Source organism: Mustelus asterias, chromosome 25 (assembly GCF_964213995.1).
Source record: "Mustelus asterias chromosome 25, sMusAst1.hap1.1, whole genome shotgun sequence".
Taxonomy (NCBI): Eukaryota; Metazoa; Chordata; class Chondrichthyes; order Carcharhiniformes; family Triakidae; genus Mustelus; species Mustelus asterias.
The window spans coordinates 10215606-10231840 of NC_135825.1; the positions used below are offsets into that span (position 1 = coordinate 10215606).

Here is a 16235-nt window from a genome sequence, read left to right on the forward strand (position 1 = left end):
TACCTTTCCACTCACCTGATGAAGGAGCAACGCTCCGAAAGCTTGTGACTCCAAATAAACCTGTTGGACTTTAACCTGGTGTTGTGAGACTTCTTACTGTGCCTTTTAGAAAGGTCATGGCTGATCTGATGTGGTCATAACTCCACTTTCCTGCCTGTTCTAGAATTCTATGATTCTATGAAGAGTAGGCCATTTGGCCCCTCCATCCTAGTTTGCCCTTCAGTAAGGTCAGGGCTGATCTGATGTGGCCACACTCCTGCTTGTTCCCCCATAACTCTTGACTCCTTGTCGATGAAAAATATGTCCATCTCATCCTTGAATATATTCAATGACCCAAATTCCACTGCTCTCCGGGAAGAGAATTCCAAACACTAACAATCCTCCGAGGAGATATGTCTCCTCATCCTAGTCCTAAATGGGAAACCCCTTATTTTTAAACTACCCCCCTCATTTGAGATTCCCTCATGAGGGGAAACAGCCTCTCGGCATCCACCCTGTGAGTGCCCCTGAGAATTTCATGTTACGGTCACCCCTCATTCTCCCAAATTCCATTGAGTGTAGACTTAACCTGCTCAGCCTACCTTAAAAAATAATCCCTTCATCCCAGGAATCAGCCCATGAGTATGGAACCATATCACTGCAATCTGATTGTGGCAAAGTTGTGAATAGATGATCTCCCTTGGCAGTGAGGACTTTGGTATTGTCCAATACTCATAGTGAGAACTAAAGGTTTGAATTTTTCCACTGAGGCAGCTATGGCTCTAGGTAGATCATGGGTACCAGGAATAGGGTTTATAAAACTCATTTCAAACAGAGGCTGGAATGGATTGGTGTTGGGGGATCCTGGATCCTGGACACCTGAAAAGGTTAGGAGATGTGGAGCTAAGGAAGATCTCCACAAAACAAAAGAGATGGATGGAGGAGGGACAGTAGGGGAGTGAGGAGGAATCAAAAACAAACTGGAGAGGGGAAAAGAATGGGCGAAGATGATCAGAGAGCAAAAACAGAGAGAAACGTGGAAAATAGGAGCAGGAATAGGCCATTCTGCCCTTCGAGCCTGCTCCAGCATTCAACATGATAATGGCTGGTCCTGTATCTCAATGTCATACTCCAGCTTTCTCCCCATGTCCCTTCCCTTAGAGTCTAGGAATCTATTTCATTCTTAAATATATTCAGTGATTTGGCCTCCACAGCTTTTTGTGGTAGAGAATTCCACAGATCTACTACCCTCTGACTGAAGAAATTTCTCCTAATCTGAGTGCTAAATGGCCTACCCTGCATCCTGAATCTGTGACCCCCTGTTCTAGAATCCCCAGCCAGAGGAAATATCATCCCTGCATCCAGTCTGTCCAGCCCTGTCAGAATCCTATACATTTCAATTCGATCCCCTCCCCTTCCTCTAAATTCCAGTGAATAAAGGCCCAGTCGACCCAATTTCTCCTCATTTGCCAATGCTACCATCCCAGGAATCGGTCTGGTGAACCTTCTCTGCACTCCCTCTCTGGCAAGTCTATCCTTTCTTAGATAAGGAGACCAAAACTGCACACAATACTCCCAGGTGTGGTCTCACTAAGGCCCTGTACAGCTGCAGCAAGACATACTTGCTACTGTACTCAAGTCCTCTTGCGATGAAGGACAACATACCATTTGCCTTCTTAACCACTTGCTGTACCTTTATGCTTGCTTTCAGTGAGTGGTGTACCAGATATACCACCAGGTCCCTTTGTACATCGACATTTCTCAATCTATCACCATTTAAATAATACTCTGTCATTTTGTTTCTCCACCGGAGTGGATAACTACACACTTATCCATGCTATTCTGCATCTGCCCTGTATTAGGGCGGCACGGTGGCACAATGATAAGCACTGATATTCCTACTCTTTGTTTCCTGTCTGCTGACCAGAGTAGCATTCCTAGATCCCTCTTCTGACCTCAGGATGCCCCACAGTGGTTCACAGACAATTAAATGCTCTTGAAGTGTAAATACAATGGTAACCCAAAGAGATGCAGTGATAATATATCTACACCTGGTCCTAGAGGTCTCGGTTCAAATCCCAGGTGAGGACTTGTTGATAAAGGGAGGAGTGTTTATGAGGTGCTTCAATGGCTAGTAGTTGGCTGTGAATCCCACCCCAGTCTCCCCCAAAACAGGGGAGGGGTACGAAGGAAATGGGTTGTGACGTAGAAACTCAGCAGCCAATTTGTGCACAGGAAGATCCCTCAAACAGCAGTGTGATAAAAGTAGACAGTGAAACATTTGTAACATAGGAAAATTGGCGACCAATTTGTGCACAGGAAGATCCTACAAAAAGCAGTGTGATAAAAGTAAACTAAAGTAAAGTAAAGGAATTTGGAGCAGAAGTAGGCAATTTAGCCCTTCGAGCCTGCTCCGCCATTCAATCAGATCATGACTGATCTCTCCCTGGTCTCAAATCCACCTCCCCACCTGTTCCCCATATCTCTTTAACCCATTTTTAAAATTGGAAATATATCTACCTCCCTCTTGAAACCGTTCAACGATTCAGATTCCACCGCGCGATGGGGCAGCGAGTTCCACATATTCACCACTCTCTGCGAGAAGTAGTTCCTCCTCATCTCAGTTTTAAATCTCCCGCCTCTCAACCTATACCTGTGACCTCTTGTTCCAGATTGCCCCTTAAGAGGAAACATTTGGTCTACATTTACTTTATGAATCCTTTTTGAAATTTTATCTATCTCAATCAGATCCTCTCTCATCCTTCTCAACTCCAGCGAGTACAAGCCCAAACTGTTTAATCTCTCCTCAGACGTCAACCCTTTCATCCCCGGAATCAATCTGGTGAACCTCCTCTGAACTGCCTCCAATGCCGCAACATCCTTCCTCAAATAAGGAGACCAAAACTGGACACAATATTCCAGATGTGGTCTCACCAACACCCAATACTATTCTCTACTTTTATACTCCAGTCCTTTTGCAATAAATGCCAACATTCCATTTGCCTTTTTTATTACGTGCTGTGTCTGCATACCGACCTTCTGTGATTCATGAACAAAGACACCCAGATCCCTCTGTACAGATGCATTTTGAATCTGCTTTCCATTTGGGTAATAATTTGCCATTCTATTTTTTCTGCCAAAATGGATAACCTCACACTTATCCACATTAAACTCCATCTACCAAATTTTAGCCCATTCTCCCAGCCTATCTATATCCATCTGTAAAATCTTTCTTTCCTCTTCACTGCCTGCTTTCCCACCTATTTTAGTATCATCCACAAATTTTGCTATGTTATACTCTGTCCCTGCTTGCAGATCATTTTTAGAGATTGTAAACAGTTGGGGGTCTGAGGACTGACCCCTGCGGCACCCCACTTTACATTTCGCCAGCCAGAGAAGGATTAATTTATACCGACCCTCTGCTTTCTGTCAGTCAGCCAATCTTCAATCCAATTGAGTACTCTATCCCCAATCCCTTGCGATCTCGGCTTCTGGATTAGTCTTTTATGTGGCACCTTGTCAAAAGCCTTCTGGAAGTCTAGATATATCACATCCACTAATTCCCCACTATCCACCTTGCTGGTTATGTCCTCAAAGAACTCAAGCAAGTTTGTCAAACATGACAAAGGGCACGGTGGTGCAGTGGCTAACACTGCTGCCTCACAGCACCAGGGACCCGGGTTCAATTCCCGCCTCTGGTCACTCTCTGTGCGGAGTTTGCACATTCTCCCCGTGTCTGTGTGGGTTTCCTCCGGAGCTCTGGTTTCCTCCCACAGTCCAAAGATGTGCAGCTTAGTTTAACTGGCCATGCTAAATTGACCCTAGTGTCAGGGGGACTAGCTAGGGTAAATATGTGGGGTTTATGGGAATAGGGCCTGAATGCGATTGTGGTCAGTGCAGACTCGATGGGCCGAATGGCCTCCTTCTGCGCTGTAGGGATTCTATGATGACTTACCCTTTGTAAAACCATGCTGACAATGGCGGATTGAGCTATTGTCTTTCCAAATGCTCCGTCATCTCCTTAATGATTGATTCCAGCCACTTCCCCAGCACAGGGGTGAGGCTAACCGGCTAAGTAAAATGAAAAGTCAAATAGAACTGCTGTGTAGTAGGAAACTCGGTAACCAATTTGTGCAAAGGAAGATCCCACACAAAAAAAGCAGTGTGATAAAAGTAGAATAAAAAGGAAAGCAAGACTGCTGTAAAGTAGGAAACTCGGCAGCCAAACTGTGCAAAGGAAGATCCCACAAAGAGCGGTGTGAAAATGGCCAAGTGGCCTAATTATTTTAAACGGGTGGAAGATGAGGGATAAATATTACCCCAGGCAGAGAGTGGAGGAGAGGAAAAAGATAACCCATGGGCATTGGAATAATACTGTCTGTTGATTTGATTGCATTGAGTTGGTACAGCGAACGTGGGTTGTTACAGGGGTTGTCTCTGCTTTCACAGTGTGACTTATCCTGGAGATTTGTTTTGTAGCCACTCCACCTTCTCCGTGTGACTCAGTGAACGTGGGGAGTGGAACCTGGATCACAGAGAGAGAGAGAGAGAGGCGGAATGGGGAATGTGTTCCTGCTTCGCAAGGGGCGGTAATCCTGACAACTCACTCATCTCCTCAACAAGGAAGAGACCTCGGGAAACCCGCAAGGAAAGCAGGAAGGAGATTCCCCCCCCCCCCCTCCCCATCCCTTACAGGGAGGGTGAAAATCAGACCCCGGGACAAATGGAAAACCTTCCTAAATACTGGAATTATGGAATTACCCGGGGTGGGAGAATCTTCTTTGTGGAGTTGAGTACTTGTTACAGTTTCTACATTGTTCAATCTTTCTCTCTGCGGTGGAGTTTTGCGGGTTTCATTTCACTCCTCCCCAATAAAACACACTATTATATTTTTAAAAATATATATATTTTTGCAGCGATTTGACCCGTTCCACGAGTTGGATCCAGCCCAAGTCAGGACAGGCGTTCCGGACTGGCCACAGGCGTCGTCCAGGTAAGGAATCCAGCGAAGGATTCTCTGTCTGTCTCTTATTTTCGGTATTGAATGGGTGGCAGGTAGCAGAGTCTTGGCTTTTTCTGTATATTTACTGTTGTTTCCCAACTGCAGATTTGCCTCGAGGGTGGGAACAAGGCTTCACTTTTGAAGGAGCCACATATTTCATCAAGTGAGTGGATGTATTTGAACTTTACCTGAGCCTTGTTCATTCTGGTGCTGATGAATTTTGTCCCTTTGGGACTTTTTTTCTCTCTCTCTTTACCTGTATTAAAAAAAGGTGACCCCCCCCTTAACATATCTGGAAAGAGTTGACTCCCCTTTTACCTATTTTACCTGTCTTGATGTATTATTGTCACATGTATTGGGACACAGTGAAAAGTATTGTTTCTTGCGCACTATACAGACAAAGCATACCGTTCATAGAGTACATAGGGGAGAAGGAAAGAAGAGAGTGCAGAATGTAGTGTTACAGTCACCGCTAGGGTGTAGAGAAAGATCAATTTAATATAAGGTAGGTCCATTCAAAAGTCTGATGGCAGCAGGGAAGAAGCTGTTCTTGAGTCGGTCGGTACATGACGTCAGACTTGTGTATCTTTTTCTCGATGGAAGAGTTGACCACCTTCCCACTTTGATTTGCCAGTTTATTCGGTGCCCTGTATACTTGAGTCATCCAAGACTCTGCTACCTCTGTCCCATACACGGTCCCCGTGCTTGCTACCTACATTGCCTCCTTGTTCCACAGTAAAAGTCTCAGCTTTGTTCTGGAATCTTTCTGTGGCCTCCTTTTCTCTGTAATCTCCTCCAGCCCCCACAACTTGCCCGAGATATCCGCACTCCTCTCATTCTGCCTGGCCTCTTGAGCATTGCCGAATTGGATGCCCCACAATTGATGCCTTCGGTTGCTTGAGAGCCAAGCTCTGAAATTCCCCCACCCTAAAATAATCTGCTTCTCTCTCCCTGGTTCCTGATTTAAGACCCTCTCTTTTAGCCTATCTCTTTGGTCACCTGTCCTAACATCTCCTTATGGGTCTAATTTTGATTACAAACTCTGGCGGAGCACTTTGGAACCTTTTATTGTGTTATGGGTGATGCGTAAGTTGTTGTTGGGCACCAGGTGTTCTCGAGCTGGCTATTTTACTGTGGAGGAATCATGATGTGGAGATGCTGGCATTGGACACAGTAAGAAGTCTCACAACACCAGGTTAAAGTCCAAAGGTTTATTTGGTAGCACGAGCTTTCGGAGCGCTGCTCCTTCCTCAGACTCACCTGAGGAAGGAGCAGTGCTCCGAAAGCTCGTGATTGGACTTTAACCTGGTGTTGTGAGACTTCTTACTGTAGGGAAATCATGGTTGAGCCCAATCCTGAAGACTGCACTTGGGTCTTGTCCAAAGAAGTTTGTAGATTGGGGGAATTAAAGCCAATCGTGACATCTTAACAGCTGCTTGATGTGACAGATGGTCTCCGAGATGTGGTCTGGGGATTTGAGAGGTGGTTTAAGATGCATTACTGCCCGCATTGATGCCAACCTATCCTCCCTCTTTGATTGTCTCAGGAGTGATCATCAATTTATTTGGAGGTTTTCAATCCCTTTTGTCGAATTATTTGAGTCAAGCCAACTTGGGTGCAGCAGGGTTAATGTAGACCGGGGCAAGTTCTTTACCACAATATCATCAAACTCCAGGGAAGTATTTGACAGAGCTCTGATTGTACTTGTAAATGTAAATTAAAGGCTGCCCATCTTCCCAATTCAGAAATGGATTTGGAAATATTTGCAACTGTGACTATCCAGTTGGTCACGTTCCTCTGAATTGTCCATATGGATTGGGTGTGTCTAATTTTACATCGGATAAAATACATTTTTAAAGAAGCTTTCATTTGCTTCCCCCCCAATCAATTTACTCCGATTTCTTGATCCAGCTTAGTTAGTTCTTACACTGGGGTTAAATTCTGAATGCAGGTTACATAGACTAGACTTCTGTTCCCTTGAGTACAGAAGATTAAAGGGCGATTTAATCAAGGTGTTTAAGGTGATGAAAGGTGTAGATAGAGTGAGAAAGAAACTCCTTCTTCCAGTGGGAAAGTCCAGAAGCTTGCAATTGGAATTTGGCCCTTTGAGGGTGACGTCAGGTGGCACTGTGACATGTGGAACTCCTTTCCCCACAAAGCTGCTGAGGCTGGATAATTGGTAATGTCGTAACTGAGACTGAAATAGTTTTGTTCGGCTTCTCAAGGTTTACAGAATCAGGCAAATACCGACAAGAGAGGGTCCAATCATCTCCCTTTGATATTCAATGGCAATATTGTCACTGAATCTCCCACTATCAACATGCTGGGGGTTTCCATTGGCCAGAAGCATAACTGGGCCAGCTATATAAATACTGCGGTGTGTGGTTATAAGAGCAGGTCAGAGGCCGGGAATTCAGCAGTGAGTAACTCCCCACCTGACTTCCTGAAACCTGTTCACCAGCTACATGTCAGGAGCGCAATGGAATGCTCCCCATTTGTCTGGATGAGTGCAGCTCCAACTGCACTAGCTCGACATCATCCAGGACAAGGCAACCGGCTTGACTCTCATCCACCACTTTAAGCATTCACTCTCTCCACCACCGCGCCCATGGGCAGCAGTGTATGCCACATCCGAGATGCACAGCCGCAACTCACCAAGGCTCCTTTGACAACGGTTTCCAAGCCTGCAAACTACCACCTAGGAGACAATGGTGGCAGACATTTGGGTACATTGCCACTAAGGGCTGCACGGTGGCACAGTGCTTAGCATTGCTGCCTCACAGCGCCAGGGACCTGGGTTCGATTCCTGGCTTGGGTCACTGTGTGGAGTCTGCACATTCTCCCCGTGTCTGTGTGGGTTTCCTCCGGGTGCTCTGGTTTCCTCCCACAGTCCAAAGGACGTGCTGGTTAGGTGCATTGGCCATGTGAAGTTTTCTCTCAATGTACCCGAACAGGAGTGTGGCGATTAGGGAATTTTCACAGTAACTTCATTGCAGTGTTAATGTTAAGCCTGCTTGTGACTAATAAACAAACTTTAACTTTAACCTGTGAGCTCCCCTCTAAGTCACTCACCATCCTGACTCGGAACTGCATTGTCATTTTTTCACTGTCGCTAGGTCAAAATCCTGGAACTCTATGCACTGTGGACTACAACGGTCGAATCATAGAATCTCTACAGTGCAAAAGAAGGCCATTCGGTCCATCAAGTCTGCACCGACCACAATCCCACCCAGCCCCTATCCCCATAACCCTATGCATTTACCCTAGCTAGTGCCCCTGACACTAAGGGGCAATTTTAGCATGGCCAATCCACCTAACGCGCACATCTTTGGACTGTGAGAGGAAACCGGAGCACCTGGAGGAAACCCACGTAGACACGAGGAGAATGTGCAAACTCCACACAGACAGTGACCCAAGCTGAGAATTGAACCCGGGTCCCTGGCGCGGTAAGGTAGCAGTGCTGTCCCACCGTGCCGCCCGAAGAAGGTGGCTCCCCACTATCTTCTGAAGGGCAATTAGGAATGGGCAATAAATGCTTGGCTTAGTCAGTGACAATCGCATTCTATGAATCAATTGAAAACAATACAGGTGGGTTGATGGAGGTGAATTGCAGACCAGCCGCGATCTAATTGCGTGGCGGAACAGGCATGAGGGGCTGAATGGCCTCCTCTTCCTCTGTTTCCATCTCTGTGGTACTTTAGTGGGATTTGCTATCAAGTATCTCCTGATGGTTTTAGCTTCTGGCTGTGTAGACTAGTAGGAGCCGAGTTGCTGTGTTATCAAGAATGTTTCCATTTTAAATTGGGGAGGGTGCGAGGGGGCGGAACGTGGTCTTATTCCTGGTGCACGAGTCGACTTGTTTCGAGTGTCTAATCAGCAGCTTGGAAAAAAACATACTTAATGGGTTATGTTTCTGTGGAAATAGATAAAGCAATTGCATGTCAACAGCAGCCTTTGCACGCTAGTCATTCCAACCATAATTTCTGGTTTATTGCATTCATTTCTTGACACACTCACTGAGATCGACAAGAGTGCCACATGGGAAGATTGTGAAACTTCGAAACTATTTATAGGCTGCAATAGTAAAATGCCAATTTTGTAATCTGAACCAGACAGAGACAGGCGCAGAGAGGGACAATCCTATAATTTACCTTTCCTAATTAATGTTATAATTTAGGTCTAAGCAGCGCTCTTTCCCTGGAGGAACCATTTAATTTGGATTTGTCGCATAAACAAGGGAATCTGAATCTCTCCTGCATGCACCAAGTTTTTGTTTTGAGGAGGGTCGATTAGGGCAGCTTGTTTGACATAGTCCACCAGGATTTTAGCAAGGCTTTTTGCAAGGTTCAACTATCAATAAATTAGAAGTTCATGGGATCCAAAGTAAAATGACAAGTTGGATCCAAAATCGGCTGAGTGGCAGGAAGCGAAGAGCTATGGTTGACAGGTGTTTTTTGTGACTGGGGGCGGCGGGGGAAGGGTGAGGGCGGTACGATGGCACAGCGGTTAGCACTGCTGCCTCACAGCGCCAGGGACCCAGGTTCTATTCCCGACTTGGGTCACTGTCTGTGCGGAGTCTGCACGTTCTCCCCGTGTCTGCGTGGGATTTCCTCCGGGTGCTCCGGTTTCCTACCACAAACCAAAAGACGTGCTGTTAGGGCGAATTGGCCATGCTAAATTCTCCCTCAGTGTACCCGAACAGGCGCTGGAATGTGGCGGCAACTAGGGGATTTTCACAGTGACTTCATTGCAGTGTGAATGTAAGCCTACTTTTGTGACTAATAAATTAACGTTGTTTCCACCTAGGTTTTGCAGGGCTCAGTAATGCGTCTCTTTACCGTTTGTGATGTATATCAATGACTTAGACTTGAACGTAGGATGCTTGATAAAGAAATTTGCAGATGGTATGAGAATTGGTGCGCTGGATAGCAAGGAAGAAGCTATAGACTGCAGGGACGTACCAACAGACTGGACGGGTGGACAGAACAGTGGTGACTTGAATTCAACCCCAAGCACAGTGTGAGGCAGTGCATTGGGAATGATAAGAAGGGCAAGGGAATATACAATAAATGGCAACAGTCTAAGAGGTGTGGAGGATCAGTGGGACCAACATGTGCACCGATCCTTGTAGACAGAAGGATAGAAAGATGAGGGGTGGCCTTGTAGGTATATGAGATACTTTCCATTATTAGCCGAGGAACAGAATATGAGAGCAGTGAGGTTACGCTGGAACTGTTTAAAACACTTGTTAGACTGCAGCTAGAGTACTGTGTACTGTCCTGGTCACCACACCACAGGAGGATATGGTCCCATGAAAGAGGAGGCTCATTGACCGAAGTGAAGAATTTTAGCTATGAGGGAAATTTTGAGAGGCTTTGGAACAGAGAAAGCTGAGGGGGAGATTCAATTGAAAGTGTCCGAAATTGTGAAGGGCCCAGAAAGAGTGAACCGGAAGGATTTACTCAGCTAAATAACCAGAGGTCATAGATTTAACTAATTGGTGGAAGCATTAGAGGGGATTTGAGGAGAAACTTTTTCATCCGAAGAACAAAGAAAAGTGCAGCACAGGAACAGGCCCTTCAGCCCTCTGAGCCTGCGCTGATCATTGATGTCCTAAATAAAAAAAAACTTCTGCCCTTACTCTGTCCGTATCCCTCTAATCCCTATTCATGCATCCATTAATCTGATGCCTCTTAAATGTTGCTAATGTGCCTGCTTCCACCACCTCCTCTGGCAGCGCGTTCCAGGCACCCACCACTCTCGGTGTGAAAAACCTCCCCTGCACATCTCCCTGAAGCTTTCCCCCCTCTCACCTTGAACCTGTGCCCCCTTGTAATTGACACTTTCACCTTTGGGTTCTGCCATTTACAGCATAATTCACACCTAAATTTGATCCTCCAAAATGCATCACTTCGTATTTGTCCGGATTAAACTCCGTCCGCCATTTCTGTGCCCAAGTCTCCAGTCTGTCCAAATCCTGTTGTATCCTCTGACAATCCTCGGCACGATCAGCAACTCCCAGAAGGTGGTTGGGATTTTAAATTCACTGCCTAAAAGGTTGGTGGAGGCAGAAACTGTCGTCATTTTTTAAAAAAAAACATGGATATGCACTTGAGGTGCTATAGCCTCCAGAATATTGAGATTCAACTGGATAGCAGCTAGCACGACACGCTGAGCTAAATGACCTTTTTCTCTGTGCTGCATATCTTGCTATATTTCAATATTTGAGTAAAATGTGTGGCATCTATTTATGGGGTTTGATTTTATAATCGCTGATTTATAATTTTAATAATTTTATAATTTTTATAATCGCAGGGGCGGCACGGTGGCACAGTGGCTAGCGTTGCTGCTTGATAGCGCCAGGGACCCGGGTTCGATTCCTGGCTTGGGTCACTGTCTGTGTGGAATTTGCACGTTCTCCCCGTGTCCGTGTGGGTTTCCTCCGGTTTCCTCCCACACTCTGAAAGATGTGCTGGTTAGGGTGCATTGACCCGAACAGGCGCCGGACTAGGGGAATTTCACACTAACTTCATTGCAGTGTTAATGTAAGCCTTACTTGTGACTAATAAATAAACTTTAAGTTTTAAAACTTTTGAAAACCGGCGTGGAGTGCCATAAAAATAATGTTCATCTTCTACTCTGCACTGTTGTAGCCACGGTTTCAAAATTCCTCAAAACAAAAGCACATCAGTAATAAAGTCAGTGTACATTTTGTCTCATGGTGCTTGGCAAGTTGGACGTTAGCGCTTGGCACACGGGATCAGTGTCCTGTTTGAGGGCTGGGACACTGAAGAGGGCGAGGAGTGCTTATTGGTGTTGTTTCCAACGAGGAGGTAATAAAAAGTTGATTAAGTGCAAACATGTCATGGATCGTAAACCGGTAGTGAGTTCACCATGCCCAAAGGACCTAATTTTATGGCAATGGGTGGGGGTGGGGAGTAGCAGGAACTCCAAGTATGTTGTCTGCTCCGTGCAGTTTGAGGTCTGAAGGGCATTTCATGGTATTTTGACCATGTGGGTTTTTTTAGCGGAGGAAACAGGTTTGTTTTGAATCACGTCAGACGGGATTGAAAGGTTGCCGGGGCTTAGACTGATCAGACCTCTGTGTGATTGTAATGACTTCAATCAGGCCATCGATCCTAAGATGTGCGGGTTAGGTTGATTGGCCATGCTAAATTGACCCTAGTGTCTGGGGGATTAGCAGGGTAAATGTCTAGGGTTATGGGAATAGGGCCTGGGGTGGGATTGTGGTCAGTGAAGACTCGATGGGCCAAAATGGCCTCCTTCTGTACTGTAGTGATTCTATGATTGAGGCTGGCCTATTGGAGTATGAACTCCCTGATTAAGGATCCAATTGATGGGCCAATCAGGGAGTCTTTGCCTTGTACTAAACCGGGCGTGTCAGTTCCTCTGGCACTCCCGAAGGTAGACTGCTGACTGCGAGCACTCTGTGTACTGCTGTTAGAGTTTGTAAATAAAGGGATTTTGGTGAAGGAACTTCTGCCTCCGCAGACTTATTACAGTGATACAGACGGTTAGGTATGAAATTCTCTTAAGGGGTGATAATAAAAACTTGCATTTCTACAGTGCTTTTCAATGAAGGAGAGTTGCCCAGGGCACCCTCTGGATGTTTTATTGAACAAAATTTGACATTGAGTCATATAAGGATAGGTGGGTCTTAAGGAGCATCTTAAAGGAGGAAAGTGCAATAGAGAGGTTTAGGGAGGGAATTCCAGAGCTCGGGGCCCAGATGGGTAAAGGCATGGATGCCAATGATGGAGCGATTAAAATCTGGATGTGCAAGAGGCCAGAATTGAAGCGATGATAATGGTCGGTCACTCCTGAAGTTAGTCAGATGGGATTTTTGTGGTGCTTTTTTTTTTGAAAAAAGAGTTATGATATTTAGTATTTGCTTTTAAAATCAGATTTTGGGGAACTTGTTTCCAGGAATAGGACGGCACGGTGGCACAATGGTTAGCACTGCTGCCTCACAGCGCCAGGGAGCTGGGTTCAATTCCGGCCTCGGGTGGCTGTTTGTGTGGAGTTTGCACATTCTCCCCGTGTCTGCGCGGGTTTCCGCCGGGTGCTCCGGTTTCCTCCCACGCTCCAAAGATGTGCGGGTTGGGTGGATTGGCCATGCTCAGTGAGCGGGGTCATGGGGCAAGAGTGGAGGAGAGGGCCTGGGTGGGATGCTCTTTCAGAGAGTCAGTGGCAGACTCGATGGGCCGAATGACCTCTTTCGCCACCGTGGGGATTCTGTGGTTCTTTGGAATAGATTGGGAATTTCAGAGGAATTTGGAAGTGCCGTATGCGAGAGTAGGCTTTGGAGGGGTATACTGATATGTGTGAGGGTTGTCAATCCGCCAGGATTATCCTGTCATCTTTAGGAATTGAAGATTGATGTTCCGCACACTGCATGCACAGTGCAGGAGGAAGGTCATAAGGGCATAAACTCAAGTGTGGGTATGAGGCATGTTCTGTGGTGGGGTGCCTGGGGGTGTACATGCTGCTGTGGTGAGTTGACTGAGTGCCTAACATGTTAACATGCAGGTACATTAAGCAATTCGAAAGAAAAATGCAAGAGGTCTTGTGTATAAAATAAAACCTTGCTGCTCTGACGAGACTACATTGTGCAAAGTTTCCGTGCATGTGAGAGTGACTCTCCTTGACATCAAGGCTGCATATGGGCCAAGTGTGGCATCAAGGTGCCCGAGCAAAACTGAAGTCAATGGGAATCAGGGGGAAACCACTCTGCTGGTTGGAGTCACACCTGGCACAAAGGAAGATGGTTGAGGTTCTTGGAGGTCAATCATCTCAGCTCCAGGACATCACTGCAGGAGTCCCTCAGGATAGTGTCTTAGACCCAACCATCTTCAGCTGCTTCATCAATGACCTTCTTTTCATCGTAAGGTCAAAAGTGGGGATGTTCCCTGATGACTGTATGATGTTCAGCACCATTTGTGACTCCTCAGATACTCCTCAGCAGTCCATGTCCAAATGCAACGGGACCAATTCGATATCCAGGCTTGGGCTGATGAGTAGCAAGTAACATTCACACCACACAAGTGCCGGGCAATGACCATCTCCAACAAGAGAGAATGTAGCCATTGCCTCTTGACATTCAATGGCATTACCATCACTGAATCGGCCACTATTAACATCCTGGGGGGTTACCATTTATCAGAAACTGAACTGGGTCAGTCATTTAAAAACTGTGGCAATAAGAGTGGGTCAGAGGCTAGAAGAACTGCAGTGAGTAACTCACCACCTGACTCCCCAAAGCCTCTCCATCATCTACAAGCCTCTGGTCTGGAGTGTGATGGAATACTCTCCACTTGCCTGGATGAGTGCAGCTCCAACAGCACATAAAAAGCTCTACACCATCCAGGACAAAGCAGCCCCGCTTGATTGTCATCCCATTTACAAACATTCACTCCCTCCGCCACCGAAAGACAGTGGCAACGGTATGTACCCTCTACAAGATGCACCGCAGAAACTCACCAAGACTCCTTTGACAGCATCTCCCAAACCCATGACTGCTACCATCTAGAAGTGATGTGGAGATGCCGGCGTTGGACTGGGGCGAACACAGTAAGAAGTTTAACAATACCAGGTTAAAGTCCAACAGGTTTATTTGGTAGCAAAAGCCACACAAGCTTTCGGAGCCTTAAGCCCCTTCTTCAGGCCATTCACCTGAAGAAGGGGCTTAAGGCTCCGAAAGCTTGCGTGGCTTTTGCTACCAAATAAACCTGTTGGACTTTAACCTGGTGTTGTTAAACTTCTTACCATCTAGAAGGACAAGGGAAACAGATACATGGGAACACCACCAGTTGCAAGTTCCCCTCCTGGCCACTCACCTTCCTGACTTGGAAATATATCGCTGTTCCTTCACTGTCGCTGGGCCAAAATCCTGCAACTACTCCCCCCAGCCGCACAGTGGTACCTACACCACATGAACTGCAGCAGTTCAAGAAGGCAGCTCATCTACCAACTTCTCAAGGGCAATTAGGGATGAGCATTATATGCCGGCCTAGCCAATGATGCCCTTGAAATGAATGAAAACAAACCTAAGCTTCTCTGGACTAATTGCTGAGCGACTGGTTGAGTTTATGAGAAGAGATTGAGTAGAATGAAAACTTAGAAGAATGAGAGGCAATCTCACTGAAATAGATAAAATTCTTAACATAATGGAGTGGATGCTGAAAGGCTGTTTCCCCCGACTGGGGGGTCTGGAATTAGGGGCTCACAGTCTCAGGATGAGGGGCTGCACATTTGGGACGGGGATGAGGAGAAATCTGTCCACTCAGAGAGTCATGAATCTTTGGAATTCTCTACCCAAGAGTGATTGGGATGTTCAGTCATTGAATACATGAAAGCTGAAGCTCAATAGATGTTTGAACACAAGGACACTTGTAGGATTTGGAGATATGGCAGGAACATGAGTTCAGGTTAGACATGTTCTGGAGTTCTTATTGAGTAGGCTTGAGGGGCCGAATGGCCCACTCTTGCTCCTATTTCTTAGCCTGCTTCTTAAATGCATTAAAAAAAACACTTGAAAATCTGTGGCTGAAATCCATACCCGCACAAAGTGAATGTGGAACTGTAATCTTGTTACTGGAGGAGGGAGGTGGCCCCATCTGCAGAGGGCCTGTAGAGACAGATCCCTGCAGCTCTCGAATGGCACCAACCCAGCTTAATCTGTGGCAGAAAGTGGTTGCTTGAAAGAATGCTGTGAGTGCTAGGACAACGGATAGTTTCCGTCGCTACCTTCGCAAGCTAATCCACGCTCTTTCCTGTCAGCCGATAGCTTTCGAACCGGACGACAGCGCGGCTATTTCTTGCAAACGGAACCTGAACCAGAGATTCCGAAGAAGATACACACCGGTATTAAATTAACTTAAAAGTAAGTAATCTCACAACACCAGGTTAAAGTCCTACAGCTTTATTTGGTAGCACGAGCTTTGACTCACCTGATGAAGGGGCGGCGCTCCGAAAGCTCATGCTACCAAATAAACCTGTTGGACTTTAACCTGGTGTTGTGAGACTACTTATTGTGCCCACTCCAGTCCAACGCCGGCATCTCCACATCGTAACCGAAAAGTGGCAGTGATCCCATGACCTCATGTTCAGTGTTCAAGTTTTGTACCGGGGGACTTTCCATTTGCAAGCCAGAAAGTTTTTAAACTGTGGCCAATTTCTGACTCTAAGAACGTGTGAGAAACCTGATTCTGGATACTTAGAAATATATTTCGCT

The 16235-nt window shown here is 46.2% G+C and overlaps 1 protein-coding gene across 3 annotated transcripts in view; it reads left to right on the plus strand.

The window, feature by feature from the left end:
* The first annotated feature begins 291 nt into the window (after positions 1–291).
* The window catches only part of plekha6 (pleckstrin homology domain containing, family A member 6), a 368857-nt gene continuing 352913 nt past the window's right edge, over positions 292–16235 (plus strand). Inside the window, exons 1-3 of one of the 3 annotated variants that reach the window (XM_078242061.1) lie at positions 4615–4767; positions 4896–4972; positions 5087–5144. In XM_078242061.1, the coding sequence (XP_078098187.1) occupies positions 4703–4767; positions 4896–4972; positions 5087–5144 (200 nt within the window). In that variant the 5' untranslated portion in view covers positions 4615–4702. Of the gene's footprint in view, positions 297–4614; positions 4768–4895; positions 4973–5086; positions 5145–16235 lie in introns of those variants that run through there. The other 2 variants (XM_078242062.1, XM_078242064.1) reach the window with 2 other exon arrangements.